Source organism: Daktulosphaira vitifoliae, unplaced genomic scaffold (assembly GCF_025091365.1).
Source record: "Daktulosphaira vitifoliae isolate Bord-2020 unplaced genomic scaffold, ASM2509136v1 Scaffold_5, whole genome shotgun sequence".
Lineage (NCBI taxonomy): Eukaryota > Metazoa > Arthropoda > Insecta > Hemiptera > Phylloxeridae > Daktulosphaira > Daktulosphaira vitifoliae.
Window position 1 is genome coordinate 23,784,115 of NW_026099576.1, and position 27,590 is coordinate 23,811,704.

Below are 27,590 nucleotides of genomic sequence, written 5' to 3' on the forward strand. Positions count from 1 at the left end.
ACAAATATTTAAAAATTAAAATTGTTTTTTTGTTTTCTAAAATTTCAGTTGATTGACCGTTGTATTTTCAAAAAAAAAAAAATTCAATTTTTCTTTGACCTTTCCAAATTTATAAAATATAATATTTAATCAATGTCTTTTGTATTTTTAAGACTTTTGGAAAAGAAAACATTATTTTAAGTTACCAAAAAAAAGAAAAAAAAAAGTTCTCATACAATGGTAAATATCATGATTGTAATATTTTTGAAACAATTATCAAATTATGAAATCATTTATTTACAGCAAATGGTTATAATGTATTGCAGACATTTCTTAATGATTTAAACAAAAACATTTATTTCAAAGTTGTTAAAATCTATGTAAGTTTATCATTATGATTAAAATATTTATGTGAACTAAGTAGTTAAAGTTGGAAAAATTATGAGGGCGAACTATAGTTCCTAAAAAGTGAGGAGCGTTTCCGAGCCACACCGAATTGTCCCCTAAAGGCTAAAAATGATATTGATCATAATAAACAAATATACTTACTTATTTTAAAAAAATTATCCCGATAAAGAAATAGATTAATAACTACCTAATACGGTTTCTACTCTTCAGTGCTCAAAATTGAAGCGTCTCCACGGCATTTCGGGATTCGACTTAAAGGGGACGCTAAATTGTACTCCAATTAAGACGGGAACTTCATCCCCCCGACTACCCTCACTTTAACCACGGAGTGTACTTGATTTTGTAATTAAATCTTTTGCGAATAAAATTAATTTTAAAGTAAATGCGGGACTGATCACGGAATGCATAAGAATGAACTTATTGCTCAATATAAAAGGTTTTTTTTTCAATAAAATGCTTTTGAATATTATCACTTAAAATAACTTTATTTGTACGTTATAAAATTATATCCACAAGTGTGGATTCAAAATGGCAAATTTTGCACAAAAAAATATCTTATTTAACTTAACTTTTGAAAATGTTCGGGATATACTAATAAATAATAATAAACTTTATATGTATCTTAAATTAAGGCTAATATAATATACTTTATTTTGAAATAAAAAATTTGACTTCAGCACTTGTTTTCGTAGTAAATATGGCTAACGTATTCAAAAATATGAAACGTGTGTGTTAATTATTAATTTTATACATTTAACTTTTTGAAAAATGTTTGAATTAATAAATTTTTTTTTTGTAAAGACTTATCCTTTTTATCCAACATACTTATTTTGATAATCTAATCTCTTTTCTGACTTTTTAAATTCTGATACCTTTTTATCGAAAAATAAATGTCTCAGAGTTAGTCTTTGTGGTGAAAAAGGACATGAAAATTAAATATAAATGTAAAACTAATATATATTTCTTAAATTTTGCACGGTTTTTAATGTCATGAAAAATGGATTTGAGACCACAATCCCTCCCCAGAAAAAGTTTTATTTGAAACTTTCTTTGTACACATTTCTTTTTACAATTTCAATTTTATATTGTCATTACTTTTTAAAAAATGTATAACTAAGCGATTTTTTTCTTACGATAAACTACTCTATTAGGGTAGACACGGTAAAAAGGTCACTGATTTTCACAAAAGTTTCTTTGAATATATCTAATATTGAATATAAAGTTAAACTTCTTTTGAATTTTTAGTTCACTTAAATAGAAAAATAGTTACTGAAATTTAAATTGCCCCTTTTAAATGCCGACAAATGAGATTTACAATTGCCGTAATAATACAGTTAAAATTAATAAATTAAAAAACGACATTTTCAAAAAAGAATTTCTGTATTTAAAAACTATTGCTACTTTTTTTTAAGAACGCGTATCCTAATAAAATTTTAATAAGGTATAGAAGATACTATATGAGAAGATAGTCACCAAATTAAAACAATTCACAATTGTTTGTAATAAAAATAGTTTATTTTAAAGTACGTTTTATTTAAATTTAATATCTACACAAATAATAGAAATATAGCATTCATTTTTTATTAATTAAGCAGGAAAAACCAAATTTTCGGGTGCATTTCAATTACGTAATTTTATTTTTTCTATAGCCTCTAAATTTTGACACATTTACTAATTAGTAAAAAAAGGTTATTTACATATAAAAATATTAATTTAATGCGTACATTTTTTTTTTTATTAATTTTCATTTTATAACATAACAATGTTATCATATTTAATCATAATCAATCCGTGCAAAATTTAAGTTCAAAATGTCTCGATTAACTTTCTTTTTGGTCCTTAAAAATTGATTTTCACAAAACTTCTAACTAAGAAAAGTTGAAATTTTTATATAATATATTTGTAATTAAAGTTTATAAATATTACAATATAATAAAATTTGATTTACCATTTATAATACTTTTACTGCTACGGACAGATTATTATTTAACTGCATTGATATGTCTTGACCATACTAATATATCTATTCAGCACTCAAGTTACTCCGATCCAACTGTAAGTGGCATATGTAATAAACAGATCTAATTACATTTTGTTTTATACAAACCAGATAAATCAAATTATTTAAGTTTTTAAACACATTTAATCTGATATGTCGTGAAATTATTATATATTATTAATATAGAAAGACAATTCTAGTACAATATTATATAATTTATAAATTAATTTTTTACAGGAGAGTAATGTTCCTATTAATAGAGATTTAGTGAATGATACGGTTTATAATAATGAAATTAAAGATCTACTTTCTAATGTCCAAAATTTATCTTTATGGGAATTCACCAAATATAATGTTGTTATAGTTGTATATCCTTCATGTCCTAATGAAACGCTTGAAAATTGTATTCATAATTCAACAAATGGAAATTTAGTGAATGATACGGTTTATGATGAACAAACCAAAACACAACTTTCTAAGGTTCAAAATTTGTTTTTATGGAAATACGTTAAAGAGGATCTTGTATCAGATGAACGTAGATATTGTCCTTATTTAACACTTGAACATTTCATTAATAATTCAACAACATACAAAAAAACTGTTGAACAAACTCTAAATATGGCAATAGATATCATGATTTCTCGAACTGCTAGGTATGCGTGTTTATTAGTCGTATATGCTTATCAAACATTTAGTTTTATTTCTGGACCATATACAAATGATGCTCGAAAAGTTAGTGATGTACGAAAAGAAAATTGGGAAACAGTAATAAAACTTTTAACAATATTGGCAAAAGCTGAGAATGATTTAAAAAAATATACCAGAAAAAGTATTTCTTTTATAGATATAGAACATAAATTAACTCTAATTAGTTTAGATAAATATAGTAATAATAAATTGTTAGATTTGGCTCATTTGGTGAAACTTTTCACAATAAGTATTTTAGGATCTAAAGAGTTTGACGAAAACTATTTTGAAAATGCCAGACATTCAAAGAATAATACACACATATTACCCAAAAGTACATTAGAAAAATTATTTGTGGGATTTCCCAAGCATCACGAAAATTACGCAGCTTCATACTATTTTGAGAACATACCAACTGCACTAGATAATATAATTGAAAAACTGGAGATAATTTTGCAATTAATTAAAACAGAGTATGGAAGTGGTCTTAAATAATACAATTACTATTTATGTATGATTGAATACTTTATTTAAAATCATTTATAAATTATAAATTATAATTTATAAACTTTTATAAATTATACATTGTCTTAACTTGAACATTAAACATTATATTACATTATACCGACCGCGTTATCATTACTATGATATGTTATCATTACATGGAATATATTTATAAAAAATTGAATAACTTTAGATCATTCATTTTTCTATCAATGTAACACAAAAATGTTAATCATCTAGATATGAAATAATTTTAACATATTATAGCTATATAGTTTATTGACCATATATTTTTAAATTAAAATGAATATTAATTAAAGATTGTGCAATTTATTATTTTAAAATAAAAACTCGTATATACAGAGTGTAACAGATCTAATTGACAATATAGTTTATTGACGTTATGTTTTATATATGACAATATATATATATATATATATATATATGACTCTTGTAGTTGATGTTAGAGATATTATCAATATGTATGCAGTCCTTGTACACACTTAAAATTAATCGACTTTTATTACTATATTAATTCACGTGTAACTGTTTCTCCAATACAACTCTATTTTAAACCTATTCAACGTTAAAATCGATTAATGTACTGGTCCCAACACATTATTTTGTTTATGAATTATTTATTGTCATATCACTTAAATATATTACCAATAGATTAGTTCTCAAAATGGAGTATTTTCGCTTAGTAGTACTTACTAACTTTCGCTTTACTAGTACTGGACTAATATTGGCAAATATCTAAGATGATGAAGATTTTCTGTATAGCTGTTAGCAATGACAGTTAAGTACTGATCACTAATACTAGGACAGTGTTTAGACAGGATGCCAGCCAATACTATACTAGTGAGGACTGTAATAAACAAAAAGTAAAGTGGGGTATAGTTTTATAAATGGTGGTAGGTGGTAGCGGCCTGTTGGCGGTCTATCGGTCTAGTCGACATAGTGGTAAGTTGGGTGACTGATAATTATAACATTAAAGTGAATGGATCTCGGGTTATGTTATGTTTACCTATAAAAGTAGGTCTGATATATGTGAACGCAGGGTAAAAGGACAACGAAAGGTTTCTACTAGGCTCGCACGTGGTGCGTTATCAAAACATTACAACTACCAAATACGTGTAATATTCGATGCCTCGTGTAAAACATAAACGGACGTGAGCCCAAATGACGTGTCGAAAAAGGAGCCAGTGTTACAACAGAATATATTATATATACTATGGCGTTATTGCACATATAGTTGTGATTTATATGTGGACATTAGTAGTGCGTGTTGAGAGATGAAAGAGAAGAGAAAAAATAGTGTTTTTATGTATAGGGCCTATTAATACAATATGGTGATGACATGAGCCCACTGAGCCTATTAAAGTTTTCCGTCTAAATACTTTAGTACTTCGGTACCGTTCCGGCGTTCTACTTCGCGGTAGCTTTTCTACAAAAATTAGCGGAATGGAATATGATAAATATCCAGAAGCGTGTGCGTCTATAGCGACGCTAATCTTATATGGAAGATTATTTATCAGGAGCGCAAGGTAAAGAAGAGGCGCTCAAGTTGCGAACAGGTATTATGGACGTTAGGCGTAGTGCTGGACTGGAATTGATAAGATGGTCGTCCAATTAGCCATCTTTAATTGTGGATTTATATTCAACTAATACGAGCGATGTGTTGTGCGATAGATAATAGCGCAACAAAAATATTAGGTTTGCATTGGCGGTGTTCGGATCATGTGTCTGTTTGTACGGAACGCCCAGCATTACTGTGCGAGTTAGTTAACGTTCGGTTTTGTTACCTATGATTATGCCGGAGAAAGAAATATAGAGTATATATGAGATAAAGGATGGTCCTTACACTAGAAGAAATGATAAAAATTACAAAACAAGGCATCTATATTAAAATAATAATAAATATCGTACAATTGTGGATTGAGGGGGGTCACTTAATACTAAAATTTCTGACAAGGCAGCTATGAAAAAAATAGATAAAATACAATATAATTATTACAAACTACTAAATACTTAATTGTGTAACGTACAATAGATGAACGATAAATGATGGCGGTGACAAGTAGACAGTGTGTATACTTAGCGTTAAAATGTCGAAGACCACAAGGGTTGTCGCTTAATAAGTAAATACTTCGGATATGGACAGGGCCGAACACTAAAGGCGTGCACAGGTGCGAAAGCTCGAGGGAGCCAAGGCACAACATGATGTGCAAAACAAAACAATAAAATATGTGTCGCGCATACAAACGGAGGCACTTGTTATGATGGCGAGAACGCAAAATTCACAAAAAGCACCGACAATACCTTGACGACGTGCAACGATCACGTAAGTACTCATTGAACGTGATTAATCTGTCGTGGTGGTAGTGCGAAGAGCGTTATCAGTTATAACAAAAAGATGTAACGAAACGGCCTCTGGTAACTGCATATCCAACAGTGTCATTGTATACTATACGACAGGTAGATAGTTATGTGTCGATGACAAAACGCGCGATTATGGCTCATATTGCAACGATATTTGATTTCCTCGGTTTAGTAGGACATGTTATTGTAAAAGCCAAGTTGTTGGTGCAAAGTTTGAGACATATAAAGGCTGGATGGGACGATAATTTACCTGAAAATATTTGTGAACAATAGAGACAATATCGAGAACCATTGCCGTTATATTAATCAACATAATTATACCACGTAAAGTACTAAGCTCCGGAAAAGTAATTGACATAGAACTTCCCGGGTTTGCCGATGTACCCGATATCCGCATGTGTTTATATTTAAAAAGAGTAGACCATATCACGGCGGTATGCCCCGGAGTGGTTAGTTAACGAGTATTATGAACATGTAATAGAAGAGATTTTTTTTTTCATCACTATATCACCCCAATAAGGGCCATGGCGGCCTTCCCCGAAGGAGCAGGTTTTCTTAACCATTTATACTCGGGGCGGGTGGTTAGTCCGTTGCGNCTTAACCATTTATACTCGGGGCGGGTGGTTAGTCCGTTGCGCGGAGAGAGGGGTGGCGACTCCAATTACCGAATGAGAGATCAGTTCGGTAAATGAAGCTGCACGTAACCGAGTTTCGAACCCGAAACAGTGCGCGTCAAACACTTCCGCGTTACCGACTCGGTCACACCGTTCCTCTTATAGAAGATATTGTCGGTGATAATTTACCTGAGCAAAAAGAAAACAGTCATTCTTAAAATATCATTCTGTTTATATCTTAAATCAAAACTTATGTAACATTATCTGGAAAAAATAAATTTTACTTCAGGTCTTTATAAGAAAACGGCTTCCGTATTTAAGTACATGCTGTTACTATGTTAAAATTCTTAATTTTATATTTTATACTTTTAACTTTTTAAAAAATGTTTGGATCAATATAATTTTTTTATAAAGATTCTATACATTTCCTTTTCATTCGACATACTTTTATTTAATAATCTGACCACTTTCCCTTATAAATGTTATCGTTTTATCACAAGCCTCTCAATTAAACACAAAATAAAAACATACATTGGGAAATCAATCTTTTGATTTTTGTTGGCTGATGATATTTTTAGAATAACTTATCAACATTTATAAATAATTGATAAAAATACTATATTAATACAATTATTGTATTAATATAGTATTTTTCGTTTGTTTTAGTTTCGATGCGAAGCGGAGAAGGTATTAATTTTACTATGATGTGTTTTTTTTTTTTTATGTCTGTTGCCACTTTTTCTCAGCTCTCACTGGACCGATTTCTTTCGAAAATACGTCAAAAGATCACAAATCGTATCTAGTTGAAGACATTACCCTTAAAAATTGAAAAAAATTCCCTCGTTCCCCGCAAATGGGGGAAATATCCAAAAAAATTACAAATTTAAAAATCGCTAATTTTCGAAATTTTTTCACTTTTTTTTCTTAAAACTTCCATAACTTTTTGAAAAATCAACAAATCAACATAATTTTTTTTTATACTAAAACCTTAGATATTTACCTTTCATTTGATATCATTTTTTTGAAAATCTATCACTTAACCTGCTCATTGGGGGGGATTTAAAATGGCAACTTTTTTACAAAAATTAATTTTTTCAACTTAATTTTTGAAAATGTTCCGGAAAGACTGCGTCCTTTAAACATATATCAAATTAAAGCTTATTTTATGTACTACAAAATGAAAAAAAAAAATTTGTCCCGACACTTTTTTTTCTACATTTAAACGGCTGCCGTAGTTAAAAAAACACTATTTTTGTGTTAAAATTTTCGATTTTCGATTTTAAATTTTCAACTTAAAAATGCTATAACTTTTTGAAAAATGTATATATCAGCACAAATTTTTTTTTTCTAAATACATTATAAGTACATCTTTCATTTGACATACTTTTTATTAAAATTGGACAATTTCCCCTTATATAGGGGGCGTTCAAAACTTAAAATATTGTAAAAAACATAGATCTTTTTCAACTGAACTTTTGAAAATGTTCCGGAAATACTGCGTCCTTTAAACATATATCAAATCAAAGGTTATGTTATATACTATCAAATGAAAAAAAAAAATTTGTCCCGACATCTTATCTTCTATGTGCAAATGGCTGTCGAAAATTTAAAAAAAAATGTAATGTTTGCGATAAAAATTACATTTTATCGGGATGTTTTTTGTACTTAAAACTGCCATAACTTTTTCAAAAATGAACAAATAAAAATAATATTTTTTTGTATTGAAACCTTAGATATTTCCCTTTCATTTGATATAATTTTTTTTGAAAATCTAACACTTATTCTGCTCACTGGGAGGATTTAAAATAGTAACTTTTTTACAAAAAATAACTTTTTCAACTTAATTTTTGAAAATGTTCCGGAAATACTGCGTCCTTTAAACATATATAAAATTAAAGCTTATTTTATGTACTACAAAATGAAAAAAAAAAATTTGTCCCGACGATCTATCTTCTATACGCAAATGGCTACCATATTGAAAAATATACTATTTTTGTATGATAATTATGGGTTTTGTATTTTATTTTAATAGAAGTTGATGTTGCTTTTGCAATTATCCATCAATTTTTTAAAATTAAACACTATCTACAGATTTGCATCGAAGCGTTTCTTATGATAGTGATTTTAATCACTGTCAGATTAAATCTACACTGGACCCTACTATGCAATGTCTCCACTATGCCACGACCCCACTGTGCTACCGTTTTTTTTGTAAAATAATATAATATTTCGTTTATAAAAATTTCTAGCTCTTAAGTTTTAAGTTACTAAACCTATATTTATTTTAAAAATAAATAAAATGTGTAATATTTAGTTAGTCTGATTAAACTGTCAGGAACGTGTATACATTTTTTTTTAACGAGTAATGTAGATTGAAAAAACAATTTATTTTTAATTTTTTATCGGTCATTATTATTTTGGGTTGAAGATGACAAATAAATTTTCTTAAGTATATCATTGTCCTACAAGCCACCCTAAAGATTTTTCGGTAATCCATATGCGTTTTTAATACTATATTATAGTTTTATTGAAAACAAGAAATAATAATATTAATAATAAAATATAACAAATTTCCCTGCTAAGTTGTGTAGTAATTAGATGAGGAAGTATTGAATTACGTCGATTTTAGTATAATATAAGCTTTACAATAGTAGTAAGCAATTTTTGAACTCTTAAGCAATATAATAATTCCATATAAAAGGGAAATTCAGGGTAAGCAAATTAATAATGGTGGGAAAAAGAATATAAAAGGGAAACATGAAAAGTATAGGGGACGATACTGGGCGAGAGGAGACTGGACGTTTTGTCGAAGAAACGTCGAGTTACGGGTTAGGTCGTTGGTGTAAACTTTATATTTTTGTAAGATTTAATTAATTTTTGTGTTAAATTTTTATATTATATTTGACTTTGTGTTTAATACATTTCGTAAATAAAATAACTATTTAAAAATCTGGGCTTAGCGCAAATATTTTATATCCACCGTGTTCTTGGAATTTGTGTGTGTGTGCGGCTAGAGTCTAGGTTGGACTGCTGGTCCTTTAGTCAATCTTAATAATTAGTGTACGAGCTGGCTAATGTTTGGGCTTAACCGTCCTTTAGTGGGTATAGTAAAAAGGTAGTTGTGCTGGGGGCTGACAAGGAGCCACCCTTCAGTCTGCTACTTTTGAGCTAGACTGTGCTGACGGGTCTAAACTCTACCCTTTTAGTAGTCCACTAATTAGAGAGATTGGGGCTGATCAGTTTAACCAACGGGAAGACTCAAGAAGAGCTCGAACGACGAACTCGTCGTCGATATATATATATGCATAAATTAACATTAATTAATTTGTGTTAAACTTTTGTGTCTACGTTGGGGCACTACCGACGTACGACAGTTGTAAACTAATTATAGCTATAATTAGGACTTAAGTTATCTATTTTGCATAGTATAAAATTTAACAGTTACAGAGAAAAATGTTAGAATTTTCTTTTGAAACCTAAAAAAATATCAGTGAATTTCATTACAATTTGTACAGTTTTCGGTACTCGATTTTGATGAATTCTAAATTTAGAATAAATACAATAAAAATAATTTATAACATAATTAGTATTCGGTGATTTTGTAATGAATAACATACAATTATGTTATAAATTATGTCTAATTATTAGGCATGCTTTGCAAAAAAAAATTTTACAATACGAAATATGAGTATTAAAAATTGTTTGGCATCAACTTTGATTAACTGCGTCTTAGTTATGTATTTTATTTAATAAATAAAATGTAAAATAATTTTTAGATTTGATATAATTCAAAAAAATATTTTTAAATCGAATTCGAAATAATATTCTACCTAAGTATATAATAACTGCGTGACTCATTTCAAGATTATTTATGTCCACCTACAGTTTTGCATGTTTGCAAAGCTGTGAAAATTTCAATAAGATATTTTCAAACTCATAACATGTAAAATCAGCTTAAAAACAAGAAAAATATTTTTTCCTAAATTGTTATCGTGAATATTTATCTTTATAATCAATAAATATAAACATGAAATGGGTTGCTGTGAAAGTCCATTTTTAACTTTTCCTAGTAAGACAAGCATGAGCTATCTGTAACACTTTTTGCTCTCATATCAATAATATTTCAGTTAGTGTTATGAAACTTCCCAGATAGCTTCAAAAACACAAAGGGTTTAAAATAAAAAAAATTATTTCTCTAATTAATTTATCTTATGTAGTGTATGGATGAGAATGTTAATGTGAATTAAAATTAAAAATTTTTATAAAAAATATTAATTACTTAAAAATAGTTGAACCAGTTTAATTAATAAAAAAAATAAACTTTATAATTAACAAGGAACATAACATATGGAGTTATCAGAGCGATTTTTTTTTAATTACATTTACAATCTATTTTTTTCTTAATTACTCGCTAAACCAATTAAAAATGTTTAATATGTTCAAAATTTCTTAAGGGGACAGGAAGTAACTTCTTAATTTATCAATACATATATAATTCAATTTTTAAGAATAATCTAATTTTTATAATATAATTAAAACTAACCCTAATGATGTTTTTTAATATTGCTATCTGGAAATATTGTATTTAATAAAAAGTCATGTTTAATTGACTTAATATAGAAATTATTATATTTGATGAGTTAAACGAAAAATATATACTAAAATTTTACAAATTCCTATTTTTTTTTATTATGCTGTATTTGAATACATCGTTTAAAATCAAATTTCTATTTAATTACCAAAATGTAAAAAATTATTTATAGTTAATGGTTTCTGAGCAATGAATGTATAGATTATCAGTTATTATTAAAAATATAAAGTAATAAAAATCAAGTTTTTTATATCTGCATAGACTTTTACTTGATATGAGTAATTAGTAAAGTTTCACTTCAATTTTAAATTAACATGATTTATTAAGGTTTTTCTAAATAAATATGAGACGACATATGGACCTAATATTTAGAAATATTAATATTTCTTGTCCCACTTTTCTCTACCTTAATAGTGAATCTTTTGAATTAACAATGGCATCTAATTTAAAAAAAAACATATATTTTGACGTTGTTGAATTATAAGGAGATATTATCATTTTTTAGAGTTTATTTTAAAAACCTATAAAAACAAATTATATATATATATATATTATATGAAAACTAGTTTTTATAAAAATTTGGTATTTAAAAAAAATTCATATGTAACTGGATAATACTTATGTTTGTTTTATATTGATTTATGATATGCTAGTTATATTAAATTTGATTATTTCTAAATAATCATTGCTATACATTCGAAAATTAAAATATATTGATAAACTTCCAAAAAAAATATAAAATTTAATACATAGATATTTTTCTGAAAAAAGGAATGTTTTTATTTCAATAAATCAATTAACCATCGGAGCTCGAAAAATATCTTAAAATATAACAACAAATATATACCGTTTGAAAAATACTTTACTTATGTTTAGTTGTATTATGCTTAATATTAGATCAATTTATAAACTTTTTTGGGCTATAAATCTTATTTCAATGTATAACTTAAATTTTCTCAAGTTACAAAAATATATTTTTAAATTACGATACAAATATGTTAATAGTTCCTACTATTTTTTAGCCACAGTGCAATATTGAAATGAAATTGTATTTATCATGATTGATTATTTTTTACGCCCATAAAAATTCTTAGCATTCAGTAGAACGATCTTCCTACTGAATACGTCCAAAAATTTGAATTTGATTTATTTGAAGATGTTTCTTTCAAAAATTGAAAAAACTTTCCTCATTTATAGAAATGTATAAAAATAATTAAAAATTAGGCAAATGTCGAAAATAAGAAAAATTTTAAAACATTTCTGTATTTTAAAATTACAATAATAATAAAAAAAAAAAAATAATTGATCTTTATAAAATTTTAATATAATATATTAAAGACAGTAATATTTTTTGTAGTGTGGTATTCATATAAATCCAACGGAAAACTTAAAAATAGAATTGATTTGAACAAGATCATCTATGCGTACCACATTTTTTATTTTAATTTTTAATGAATGTCTGTATTTTTGAAACTTCGAATTAAAGATATTTAAATACACTTTCAGTTAAAAATGAGCGTTCTAACAATTTTCTATATTAAAATTAATTTTCCGTTTAATTAAAAAAATTTGTCAGATTTGCGTTCAAATTAAATATTTTTTTTTTGAGTCTTTTTTTGTAAAATAATGTATAAAATATTGCATCAAAGCGTTTTAGTGACGATATTAGTGTCAGATATCAATCCATACAATAGTTCACTATATTGGATCCTCAATATTCTAGGTCCCGGGTTATTTTAGTTCTCAGCCAATTATGTACTCTCTTAGTCTGCTAAAAAAATATGGAAATTAATTTGAAGTATCGTTGAAAAAAAACCCAGCACAGGGGGGTCGCGGCACAGTGGTGACGTGGCATAGTTGGATCAAGTATAATGATATCTGACAGTGATTAAAATCACTATCAAAAATAAACGCTTCGATGCAAATCTTTAGATAGTGTTTAATTTTAAAAAAATTGGTGTTTTATTCCAAAAGCTACTTGATCTGCTGGTTCCTTATTAATATCTCGATTAAGATAAAGTATGTCGAATGAAAAAAGGTTTATTAAAAAATATTATTTCTCATAAAAAAATTGTGTGGATCCATAAACTTTTCAATAAGTTATAGCATTATAAAGTTAAATATAATATAAATAATAAATTATTAGTTATNAAAAAAATAATTGATCTTTATAAAATTTTAATATAATATATTAAAGACAGTAATATTTTTTGTAGTGTGGTATTCATATAAATCCAACGGAAAACTTAAAAATAGAATTGATTTGAACAAGATCATCTATGCGTACCACATTTTTTATTTTAATTTTTAATGAATGTCTGTATTTTTGAAACTTCGAATTAAAGATATTTAAATACACTTTCAGTTAAAAATGAGCGTTCTAACAATTTTCTATATTAAAATTAATTTTCCGTTTAATTAAAAAAATTTGTCAGATTTGCGTTCAAATTAAATATTTTTTTTTGAGTCTTTCTTTGTAAAATAATGTATAAAATATTGCATCAAAGCGTTTTAGTGACGATATTAGTGTCAGATATCAATCCATACAATAGTTCACTATATTGGATCCTCAATATTCTAGGTCCCGGGTTATTTTAGTTCTCAGCCAATTATGTACTCTCTTAGTCTGCTAAAAAAATATGGAAATTAATTTGAAGTATCGTTGAAAAAAACGGTCCTATGACAGCTGAGTAAAAGTGGCGATAGATATAAAAATGCATATCATAATAGAATTAATACCTTTTCAGATTCGAATCGAATCTAATTTCTAATTTGTAGATTGAACTTATCAAATTAATAGAATTTTAATGGTAATGAGAAGAAAAAAACCGTCTATACTTTTAGTAATAATTAAAAAAAAATGATTATTTGAAATCATAAAAACCCTCAACTAATGATTTTTTTTAGAAAGTATGATAGTTTTCAATAATAATAATAAAAAAAAAAACGAGCTGTCTCATTTACTCTTTTATATACAGAATTCCTTTTAATTAAAGAAATATTCGGGCGGCGTAACATAGATTACCAAGAGAAAAAAAAGTCATAATATTAAATGAAAAAAATTTAGGGTTGCTCATTAGTTCTATAAATTTCAATTAGAAATTAAAAAAAAATGTATAAACTACAAAGAGTTTAAAAACTAATATAAGTATTTATGAGAACGATTTCATTAAAAAAAATACAATTTAGTTGAATAAAAATATACGATAGTTTTTATATGTAAAATAATTTAAAAACTATGTATTTTTAATCACAAATATAACTTTAATAATTATGTTCGTAGGCGTTATTTAAAAATTTGTATAATAGAATAACCTAAGGTAAAAAAAAAATGCATTTTTTTTTAATATTGCATATACTTAGTAATATATCTTAGTTATAAAAAAATTATTTTTTCTTAAGCCTGATAAACTATTTAAAATTAAGTATTATTTATTAATAATGAGATTCGAACTCAATTTAATGAGTAATGAAGAGAAATAAAATTAATAACAAAAGAGACTCTTACTCCATGTTTTAAGTGAAATGATGTAGAACAATTAATGTAAAACACAGAACGTTACGTGCTAGGTGGCATTTAACCGTTTATTATCTTTCTCAATAATATCTCCCAAAATAATAAATAAAAAAGTTTTAGTAGAAGAAATGGCCGACGATCGTTTGAGGATGTAGCAACACTTCATCTTCACATGATTCGTTACTCGAAAGATTGTCGTACGCCACAGAAAAAGGCGATGCACGGAGATGAATTTTTCGTAATGGGCTCCTTGTATATATTTTTTACTAAAAATAACAAAATAATCATTAAGTTTATTGAATATTTACTACTTAGCAATTCAATATCGTAATATTTAATTATAATTGGAATAAAAAAGTGTTATCCACTACTACAGTTACGCGGAATTTCCATCCCAAATTAATTATTTTTTCATTTTATTGAATGACAAAAATAAGATTATGTCATACTCAATATTAATTAATATAAATATTTAACATCCAATCGAAACACATTTAAGTCTTAAAAAATTATTTTATAAACTTAAATAATATTCATAAAGAGTGATTTATAACATAGAATTACGACAAATTTTATAATCTATAAATGTATTCAATTTTACTTGTATAATTTTAGAACGAATGAAAAAACATCTAAAATTAGTGTAATATTTGATATCCATCAACAACTGGTTCATAACTATAAAATTACATTATTTTTTTCAATATAGAATTTTTACCTTAGTTTATTGGAATCAAATTTTATAATTAACTGACTTTTTTTATTTCAAATGAGAAACTCTATTTTGGCGATTTGGAATATTTATAATATGTGATATACATGCAAAAATGATAATATCTTGTTATAAGCTACTATTTTAAGAAATAATATATGACACGGCACCGAGCTACGCTCTAGGCTGGCGCCATCCGTGTCTCTCACGATATCAGCCGTCCACCGATCCATATGACAATCGGTTGTCATCGGTGTCTCCCCGCCCTTGACACCATGACAAGGTCGCCGCCGACCGTGTATTACTGATGATGCGTTTTGTTCCTTAACTCGTTGCTCCGTTTGTTTTAATTTTGTGTTCTTATGCGAATTCGTATACTTTATCTGTTTATAAATATATATATATAGAATTGTTCGCATTATTACTATTGTTAGTTTTTATTGTAAAACTATATTTTGTCTGTGTATATATAACTTGTGCGACCGTATTATTGGATTACGTATTATATAACAGCACACATTAAAAAAATTTGTTGGATACACATCGGTCGAATATGCTATCGAGTAATTATGTTGTGATTATTCATGTTATCGTTGTGTTGCATCGAGTTGTTGTCGGTCTTCTCTCTACGTCTGCATAGTCACCGCCATCTTAACGCTTCCTCAGCTATAAGCTCTATGGCGTTTGCGAGTCAGCAGTATTTGTATTCGTTTTGTTGTAAAATTAAATATCACCTTTGCGATCGTCGCACGCTGTGCGCTCAGTTTTATCGCCGTTGGGTCTATATATTTTCTGAGATACATCACAGTACCGTTTACAGCATATTGTACACGTTGGTCAGTTACTTGCATTCGACTTCAAAACAATTTATTTTTAAGTAAATTGNTTTAATATTGCATATACTTAGTAATATATCTTAGTTATAAAAAAATTATTTTTTCTTAAGCCTGATAAACTATTTAAAATTAAGTATTATTTATTAATAATGAGATTCGAACTCAATTTAATGAGTAATGAAGAGAAATAAAATTAATAACAAAAGAGACTCTTACTCCATGTTTTAAGTGAAATGATGTAGAACAATTAATGTAAAACACAGAACGTTACGTGCTAGGTGGCATTTAACCGTTTATTATCTTTCTCAATAATATCTCCCAAAATAATAAATAAAAAAGTTTTAGTAGAAGAAATGGCCGACGATCGTTTGAGGATGTAGCAACACTTCATCTTCACATGATTCGTTACTCGAAAGATTGTCGTACGCCACAGAAAAAGGCGATGCACGGAGATGAATTTTTCGTAATGGGCTCCTTGTATATATTTTTTACTAAAAATAACAAAATAATCATTAAGTTTATTGAATATTTACTACTTTGCAATTCAATATCGTAATATTTAATTATAATTGGAATAAAAAAGTGTTATCCACTACTATAGTTACGCGGAATTTCCATCACAAATTAATTATTTTTTCATTTTATTGAATGACAAAAATAAGATTATGTCATACTCAATATTAATTAATATAAATATTCAACATCCAATCGAAACACATTTAAGTCTTAAAAAATTATTTTATAAACTTAAATAATATTCATAAAGAGTGATTTATAACATAGAATTACGACAAATTTTATAATCTATAAATGTATTCAATTTTACTTGTATAATTTTAGAACGAATGAAAAAACATCTAAAATTAGTGTAATATTTGATATCCATCAACAACTGGTTCATAACTATAAAATTACATTATTTTTTTCAATATAGAATTTTTACCTTAGTTTATTGGAATCAAATTTTATAATTAACTGACTTTTTTTATTTCAAATGAGAAACTCTATTTTGGCGATTTGGAATATTTATAATATGTGATATACATGCAAAAATGATAATATCTTGTTATAAGCTACTATTTTAAGAAATAATATATGACACGGCACCGAGCTACGCTCTAGGCTGGCGCCATCCGTGTCTCTCACGATATCAGCCGTCCACCGATCCATATGACAATCGGTTGTCATCGGTGTCTCCCCGCCCTTGACACCATGACAAGGTCGCCGCCGACCGTGTATTACTGATGATGCGTTTTGTTCCTTAACTCGTTGCTCCGTTTGTTTTAATTTTGTGTTCTTATGCGAATTCGTATACTTTATCTGTTTATAAATATATATATATAGAATTGTTCGCATTATTACTATTGTTAGTTTTTATTGTAAAACTATATTTTGTCTGTGTATATATAACTTGTGCGACCGTATTATTGGATTACGTATTATATAACAGCACACATTAAAAAAATTTGTTGGATACACATCGGTCGAATATGCTATCGAGTAATTATGTTGTGATTATTCATGTTATCGTTGTGTTACATCGAGTTGTTGTCGGTCTTCTCTCTACGTCTGCATAGTCACCGCCATCTTAACGCTTCCTCAGCTATAAGCTCTATGGCGTTTGCGAGTCAGCAGTATTTGTATTCGTTTTGTTGTAAAATTAAATATCACCTTTGCGATCGTCGCACGCTGTGCGCTCAGTTTTATCGCCGTTGGGTCTATATATTTTCTGAGATACATCACAGTACCGTTTACAGCATATTGTACACGTTGGTCAGTTACTTGCATTCGACTTCAAAACAATTTATTTTTAAGTAAATTGTGAAATATATTTTAAACAAACGTTTAAACAAACTTTGTGTTCATTTATCAAAAAAAAAAAAAAAGAAAAGAATAATAATATGAAAAATATGTTATTACGGTACAGTTTAAATTAATTTTCGCTTATTTTTAATATTTTATTTACTTTAGTACGTATAAAAATGCCAGACTTTTGTGGAAAACAATAATTTTATGATATAAGTTGATCATTTATACAGCTTCAATTTTAATATTCTTAAGAAATGATTTACAAAACTTATTTTATTGTTTTAATTCTTGTATTTGATTTTTATTTTGGTGATGTTTTTGGAAACATAATTTTAATTGGCCAAGTAATTTGAAAAGTTTATTAAGTGATATTTAATTTAATAATATAGTTAAGATGCGTTTTATTTAATTTCTATGTGACATTTGGTAGTGTGAAATCTCACACCTATCACTTTCTTAAAACTAAGAAAATCATCATAAAATTTTCTTTTTCATAAACACCATAAATTATTATTTTAGAAATTAATAATTTTTTATGCTTATTGTAATTAACAATGCTAAATGTGTATTGCAAATTATCTAATCTATTTTTTTTTATATAGGAACCAGAAATTCATATTATAAATATGCCAAATAAAACGAGATTTGTAAGTATCATACATTACTAGATTGATTTATTAAAATGTATGAATTAAACTCTTTTAAAATTAAAATAAACACTATTAACATTTATTGGTTATGTTACAGAATTATGACGCTAAAATGATTCCTAAGCCTGGTTGTTTCACATCTTCAGTAAAAACAGTATGTTTTTATTGTGAATTTTGCTACTTATGTTGTGATATCATTTTACAATGATTGATAAAAACATTTTTTTTTTATTTTAGGTTCTACAGTGTGGACGTATAACGATCGTAAGGAGTTATTTTAAGTAGTTTTATAATCGGTTTAATTAATAGAAGATCAGGGTGTATATAACAAAAATCATCATCTCACCCTATTCATCATGTGTACACAATTTGATAAAATTATAGTTATTATGAGTTTTTAATCAAATTCAAACATTACAATTGATTATATCAATTTATTCGCCAGTTTCAGTACTCGGTTGTCGCTGTCTACTGCATACTGCACACTGTATAAAGTCATGTCTTTGTGTTTTTAATATTTGTTCTTATATGTCTTATAAAGTCATGTTCCTTTGCACCCACCAACTTTTGTCCTCAACATTTCAGTGTACTTGTAACATGCAATTCGTCTACACCTCATACTCGGCTCCCCGTCCCCTTTTTGAAGTACTAGTGCTTTGCACTTCGTTTGCGCCTCATATCTAATTGTTACACTTGTTCTGTTATAACAACGGCTTTTTGATACCTACAGCCATTACAAAGTGTCAGTCAAGTACAGTAACTACTGTCGGGTCACACATACGTGAAAAAACAGGCAGCAGACTCATCATCATCTTCGTATCTATTCTACACTTCCTTTAGTATTTTGTTTAATATTACGACAATGATTATCACACCTGTTCAACACATGTACACAATTTAATAAATTATTATCATTATTTTATTTTTAACTACCAAAAAATAAAAACGGAATTGAGTGGTATAAAATTTCAAGTTTTTGAAAAACCTCATAATCAAAAACTTTTAAGCTNCAATTCGTTTTATATAATTTTATATAATTCGTAAATATTCTGATTTTAACATATCGACTGATTGCTTGCTAATTGGCATATGTGATAATGTCGTGAGTATTCTATTTCAAAACTTTTGTGTACTTAGGATTAAATTGAATTTTCAGGAAAAACATAATAAAAATATTCAATTTATTAATGTTAAAATTTAATAGAATCAGTGTATTTTTGAAAAAAGAAAGAAAATGAAGTATTTATACAGAACTTTTGCGATTTTTGGCTTACATTTATTTAATTTTTAAAACGCAGAATGGTTTTATTAGAAAATATTATTTTTACGTCAATTTAATTTTATGATATTTTTTTTTCTTCTAAAATTGAGTTTTTTTTTTGGAATTCTTGGCGATGATTAGGTTCGACTAGAATAAATTTGAATTATTTTGACATTATGATCAATAAAATGAGTACAGTGAAAGCTGACAATCTTCATGAACCTACATAAAAATAAGACACACCATAACTATACCAATAACTCCTGAGCTTTCATTGAAGCCAAATAATTGTATTTTGGGGTAATACTGTACATTTTGTATGGAGCAATCATACGCACTCATTAAAAGTGTATTGTCATATCCAAAAAAATATTTTGTTAGAAAAATGAGCGAATTGTTTGTAATAATTATATAAGTAAATATTTAAAGGAATAATTTATAATTGTTATTGTTTACTATTCCATAAATAATTAAGATTTCTAACTTGTTTGGTAGGTTGGGTAGAGAGCGCCTTCAACAAAGCCCTTGTGGACCAGTTGTCACTAACACCGTAGAGTACATCATCGTAACAGCTGATCTCTAGTGTCTTTGGTAAACTACACCCCTGGCCTACGCGTTAATTGCCCACCGTGTTTGCAAAGATAATAATGATAGAATACCGACCGTTTCTTAACTACGTAAAATTGTTTATTTACCATACAAGTGCTATGTATAGAGATTTTATTCACGGTAATAATATCTGTCGGATAGAAAGGTGTAATCAAGTACTTAGAGCAAGAAAGCTCTAAAATATATATATATATATACAGAGTGATCGAAATCTGGTAAGACACTTATTTTCTCAGAAACTATTGAGAATTTAAAATTTTTGTAAAAAGAAAAATGATTAAGTTTATACAACTCTACAATAATATGAAGTTAAATAATTTTTTTTTTATCCCTTCAGGGATAAAAATGTTTATTTATAATTTTTTTAAATGGGAACCACTATTTTTGATTTGATAATATGATAGAAAAAATTACAAACAATTTTGTTCTTATTATTTTTTTTATCCCAAACAACCGTTTACGTTTTATAATTGTTTAAATATTTTGACTTCCAAAAGTAATATTGTCATTTATTACGTTTCATAATATCGTTGTCAGTACAACCGGTATTTTTGTTAGACCTTTAGTCTAACAAAACCATAGACTTAGCTATTAATAATACACCGAAAACCCGGTTTTAATCTATTATTGTTATCACTCATTTAATGCGTAGTAAATTTGTATAGCTAATTTACCTGTCATAACTTGATCAATAAAATTTGGTTTATGCAACAGCAAATAAAAATAATGACTTCTGTATTTAATACAGTAAAATCACAATAGAAATTTGGTCTAAAATCACTTAACTTTAACAATCCTGTAACGGACGAACGGATAATCGGATAAAAAAAATTATAAGAACAAAATTGTTTGTAATTTTTTTTTCTATCGTATTATAAAGTTAAAAATAAGGGTTGCCGTTTAAGAAAATTATAAATAAGGGTTTGTATCCTTGAAGGGACCAAAAAAATAATGGTTTGACTACATAATACTGTAGAGTTATTTGAACTTGATATCTTTTCTCAATAATAAAATTTAAAATTCTCAATATTTACTGAGAAAATGAGTGTCTTACCAGATTTCGATCACCCTGTATATATTAGGCTATTCCGAAAATATAATCCATATTGTTTTAGCAATTTTTCAGGAAATCAATGGTGTTTTATGCAAATTAACATTTTTGTAGTACAACAAAACTCTTTTATCATCTTCAATTATTAACTTACGACAGAAATCAACTTTTTTTATACTTGTTTTTAAATTTTTAACACTCATTTTTGTGGCTTATGAGCTTTTGTTATAACCTGTACATAATAATGCTTATTTCAAGCTTTTACTTGAACATTACCGGAATAAAATTTATAATTATTACCAAACAAAATAATTGTGATATAATTATATTTTATATTTTATTTCAGGATTTTTTAAATGATAAAAACATTTTTGCAGAAATATTTTTGAATTATGTAAGTATTTAATCAAACATGTGATTAGTGAGAAAAAATATAAATCAATATTCTTCCCAAAAATATTAAAAAATTTAATTCGCATAAGTTGATTTTTATCTTGTTGGGAGAGGGAGTTAATAATTTTTTGTATTTTTAGTCTTTATAATAGAAAATATCTTGAGTTCACAAATATCTACAATAATAATAATAAATCGAATACTAATAAAATTAATTGTATTCATGTTTAGTAATAAATATCGATATTTGTTAATTTTTTTAGAATGAACGAGTTGTTGAAAATCCAAAAATCAAGAGAAATCTTAAAATCGTAAGCATCTTTTATTATAAATGTTCAGAAATTGAAGCATATAATTTGTGTTAATTCTATAAATTATGTTATCACAAAAACATATATATAAGGTTATTATTTTATTTTTGTCAACTTAATTATTCAAAAATAAGTATAATATTTATAATTTTTTAGCTATGATGCGAGGTTTAGAAGATTAAATTTTACTGATGTGTTTATTTTTTGTGTCACTATTGTCTCTCAGCTTTCACTAGATTGATTTTTCTCAACAATACGTAAAAATACCACAAATCGTATCTTATTGAAGACATTACCCTAAAAAATTAAAAAAATTTTCTTCCTTTACAGTAATTGATGGAAAACTCCCAAAAAATTAAAATTTTTAAAATCAGTAAATTTTTACATTTTTTTCAAACATCTTTTACATAGCTTTAATATGACTCTTTTAAAAATAAATGAACCATATAAATTATATTTTTATTGAAAATTTAGGTCTTTCCCTTTAATTTGATATAATTTTTTTGAAAATCTGATCGTTGACTTATCCACATTGGGTAATTCAAAGTACCAACATTTGCACTAAAATTTAACTTTTTAATTTGATTTTTGAAAATGTTCCGGAAATACTGGATTTTTTTTACATATGTTAAATAAAGCTTATTTATTTTGAAAATAAATTTACCCTGATGACTTGTTTTTTTATGTATTAACGGCCCCTGAATTAAAAAAAAAAATGTTAATTTTGTGCCAAAAATCATTTATGAACGATATTGCTGCTTTAAATGTCAATACATTAAGTATATTAAAAATAATGAATTGCATTTTACAAAAATATGTTCCGTTTTCCAATGGCTTATGATAAACTTAATTTCAATTTCATAGTTAACAGAATTAGTAACTAACAAAGGTCAGAAAAATCGAAAAAATAAATTTGACTTTCTTTTCTGTTTATTTTTTTGATAAATCTATACTTAAAATGATACACGTTTGCTATAGAGCAAACAAAATATGTAACTTCATAATAGTTTTTTATAGTTTCTCCTTAAAAATTACAATACTTATCAATTTATATGGAAATAGAAAAATAGTATAAAAAATATATAATAACAATAGTAATGAGGATATAATTAAGGAAATAGGAGTTGATGTTGCTTGTGGAATACAATTCCTTACAAATTAAATCATCTGAAATATTTAAATTTTTCTAAATAAAAAGGTATCTCAATAATAATTATTTCATAAGACTGCTGTGATTATTCATTGAAACTTATAGAAAAACTAAAATAGAACATTTATATTGTTTTCCTAACATTTTTTTCAAATTATTGAAGCCCTTCCAAAACTACTTCAATAATACTTTCGACCTTGACAGATAATATAAAATATTATTTTTTAATCACTGTTATTTGTATTTTAAAGACGTTTGGAGAACAAAACATTATTTTAAAACACAAAAGAAAACAAGGAAACTTCACATATGACGGTAAGTATAGATCATGTTAACTATATCCTGTTTTATCTCATTTCTTAATTTACAGAGTGCGGTATACAAAACTTAATGGCATACATTACAAATATAGACGAACATATTCAATTCGAAGTAGTTAAAATTTATGTGAGTTTATTAGTATAACTAAAATATTCGCGTATATTATATTTTAAATTTTAATACATTGCCAATAAAATTAATTTATAAGTAAAAGCAGGATTAATTACGAAATATATACAAATGTAGATAAGGCTCTTTATAAAAAGTTTTTTTTTTTAAATAAAATTCTTGTGAATATTAACACTTAAAATAAATTAATTTAAATATTAAAATCAAAACAAATTTTACTTTTTAAAATAATAAGACTACAATACAGTTACATTATAACCTAAACGCTTATAATTGTTTTAATACAAAATAATTTTAAAATATGCTTTTGAAAATTAAATAAATTATAATGAAGTTTAGAAAGTAAAAGGAAATGACGTAAAAAAATATAATTGTTTTAAAACAATATTCAGTATATTGATATTTTAAGCTTTCACATCATATAAACTAACTTTTTGAAAACTTGTAATTTAATTTCATGTTGATCGCTATATTTTTATTGATAAAAATGTATCGATATTAATTATTTTAAATTAATTATTAATTTAAACATTATAAAATTATAACTCAAAAATATTTAATAGTTATTTTGTGTTTAGTATAAAATTAAAATAATATTTATGCTCACAAATACAGAAATCGGTAAATAACCCGTGAAGAGTGCTGCACGAATGAAAAATATTTTTTAGTTTATATTAATATATAATTCAACTATAATGTGGTTATTAATTTTAATGTTTATAAAAATATTATTTTTAAACCTTTTTCAAATTCATATAGGTGTTCATAAAAAATTGTCGCGAGATTGTCCTTTTTACATTTAAATAAAGAGGTTGAAAATATTAAAATCAAAACAATTCTTACTTTTTCACATAATAATACAGAAATACAGTTACATTATAACCTAAATACTTATAATTGTTCATATGCAAAATATATTTTGATATTTATATTTTTCACTTTATTTAAAATATCATTTTAAAATTAGATGGTTATGATATTTTTAGCTTTCACTTCATATTAAACTAACTTTTTGAAAACTAGACGGTTCATTAATCTGTAATTTCGTGATCATGTTGATCGTTATATTTATAGTGATTATAATCAAGCCATTTTTAAGATAAAAAGAAAGAAAAGTAAAAGACGACTTGTCTTCTTTATATAATTGGTAGCTCTAAGCCAAAATTTGTAAAAATTTTTATTAAATTTTTTCTAGTTTCTTTTAAGTCCTTCATTCAAAATCGTTTTGAAGAGTTATTTGAATTAATTTTATATTGTAGTTCACTGTGAGGGGTTCTGATTGTCTTGTACAGATAATTCCATTAATTAAATTAATACTTCACTACTACTTTTGATTAGTAGACATTACGACTTATCTGTGTTTTTAAATTATATTTATTTCAAATGGGAACTTATATTTTGAATTTAATAAAATATTTGAGTAATATTAGTAAATATTTTATTTTAACTAATATCTGCGAATATCGAAGTCATAAAAAACCAATTAGCACCTTTATTTGTAATCATTCGTGATCATACGTGTATAATAACTCAATAATATGAAATTTTTAAAATTTATATCTAATAAACAAATAAAATTATAATAAAAAATTAATTTCCCTATATTCATAATCGTATTGAAGCGTTATTTGTTTTAATTTTATATTGTAGTTTACTGTGAGGGGTTCTGACTGTCTTGTACAGATAATTCCATTAACTAAATTAATACTACACAACCATACTAGTTTCTATATTTAGCACTGAAGTTTCTTTGACTCAGATTTGAGTAGGCGGCTTACAGGGTAAATAGAACCGATGACATTCTCATTATAAAAAACTCGTAAAATCAGATTATTTAAATTTTTTACCTAATCTAAAAGTTATCTATCATTAAATATTTAATGATTACACGTGGACGCATAGAATATATTTTTAACGAAGTAAGATATTTAAACTTCAATTTGATATAAATTACATATTTAATTTTTGCAGGAGAGTAATCTTCCTAATAATAGAACTTTAGCTCATTCTACCGTTTATGATAATCGTTTAAAAATGCAACTACATAAGATAGAAGAACTGTCTATATGGCCATATGTCAAAGAGGAGATTGTTAACGTGGATATTTCTACTCAACCCAATATCACACTTGAAGATTTCATCAATAATTCAACTAAGTATAAAAAAAATGTTGTATTTACTCTTGAAAAAGCACTAAGAATCATGAATGATCGAATTTTTAAGTATGCGTTTTTACTACTCGTATATGCTCATATAATAGTAAACTATGTTGAGACTGAAAATGTAAATTTGGAATTAATAAAAAAAGTTTCTGAAATATTGAGTAAAGCACAAATTTTTTTGATAAATTCCAATAACATAGAATATAGCTTACAGTCTGACTTTAAAATATTACATAATTGTTTTGTATTAAGTCCTAAGAAATTAATCTATGATTTCATGTTGAAATATTCAAAATTATTCTTAACGTCCGAAGAAACGAGTGATTTTACAAAAACACAAAAATTACCACAAGTATTTGAGGGATTTCCTAAACCTCACGAAAACAACATCATCTCATACAATTTTGAGACTATACCAAGAGAATATGACGAAATAAAGATTAAATTTGACCAAATTATTAAGTTAATAACCACAGAATGCATAAACATTTTTGATATAACGTATAACCCTGAAGAGAACCAGTAAACTCGTTGACCTTAAATTATGCAGGAAAAATTATTATATTTATGACTATTTTTCAATGTATTTTTATATTACATTCACTCAAAAAAATAAATCAATATCTCTCTCCTATTAAAGAGAGTTACTAACTATTATTATTATAGACTAGTAACTTTTAATAATTAATTATACGTTTAATCTATAATTCATAATACCAATTTTCTATAAATAAAATAATAATCATTTAGATATGAACTAATTTAAACCTTTGATAGTTGTGTAGTGTATGTATTGTGGATATTTTTTCATAATTAATTCTCGTAATAAATTCTTCTAATAAAAATTGTGTAATTAATTTTTTTAAATAAGTACAAAAATATTTCATTAAAAAAAAGTTCTGATAATAACTTGCCTAGTAATTATAATTTTTACAGTTTTACCATAAAAAAATTAATTGAAAATCTTAAACTTTTAATAAATTATCTTCTTGGTATGATAAGATTTTTACTTGGCTGTTTTGATAAATTAAAAGGTTATTTTATTTTTTATGGTAACTTGAAAAATAAACAATTTAATCGTAAAATAAAATAATAAATAATTTGTTTTCATTTGTTACATATTAACCATGAAGTATGTTCTCAGTATGTTTAAGTTTAATACTTGTCCCTTATTTTTTATAAGGGTTTAAATAATTTAAATAGCGACAGATATAATATGGTATATTTTTTATTGAATAATGATTTACTTAAGAAAATGACTGATCGGTAACAACTTTTGGAACAGTGTTTTGGAAGAACAGTTGTATGCCTGGGCAGAAATAAAAATATCCACGAGAAATGTGTAATGGTAAAAATAGTAGCATCCCTACTTATCTACAGCTGTTATATCAAATTGCTTATAACTTTCGAATTACTTGTCTAAAAGTCGTTATCGACCAGCTATTAGCTTCGATGCGAAGCGGAGAAGGTATTAATTTTACTATGATGTGTTTTTTTTTTTTTTTTTTTTTTTTT

General features: G+C 26.1%; 2 protein-coding genes across 3 annotated transcripts in view; both read left to right on the forward strand.

Moving 5' to 3' along the window:
* Positions 1-3,695, forward strand: part of LOC126906964 (uncharacterized) — a 10,664-nt gene extending 6,969 nt beyond the window's left edge. For both annotated transcript variants that reach the window (XM_050687932.1, XM_050687933.1), the window contains 3 exons: positions 153-219; positions 283-359; positions 2,624-3,695. In XM_050687932.1, the coding sequence (XP_050543889.1) occupies positions 153-219; positions 283-359; positions 2,624-3,568 (1,089 nt within the window). In that variant the 3' untranslated portion in view covers positions 3,569-3,695. The remainder of the gene's footprint in view (positions 1-152; positions 220-282; positions 360-2,623) is intronic.
* Positions 3,696-18,227: 14,532 nt separating this feature from the next.
* On the forward strand, positions 18,228-26,914 carry LOC126906976 (uncharacterized). Its single transcript, XM_050687958.1, has 9 exons — positions 18,228-18,382; positions 18,641-18,685; positions 18,786-18,842; positions 18,926-18,952; positions 21,956-22,003; positions 22,266-22,313; positions 23,715-23,778; positions 23,834-23,910; positions 25,885-26,914. Exons 1-9 carry the CDS (start codon positions 18,293-18,295, stop codon positions 26,599-26,601), a joined length of 1,173 nt encoding a protein of 390 aa, XP_050543915.1. The 5' UTR covers positions 18,228-18,292; the 3' UTR covers positions 26,602-26,914.
* The last annotated feature ends 676 nt before the right edge of the window (positions 26,915-27,590 follow it).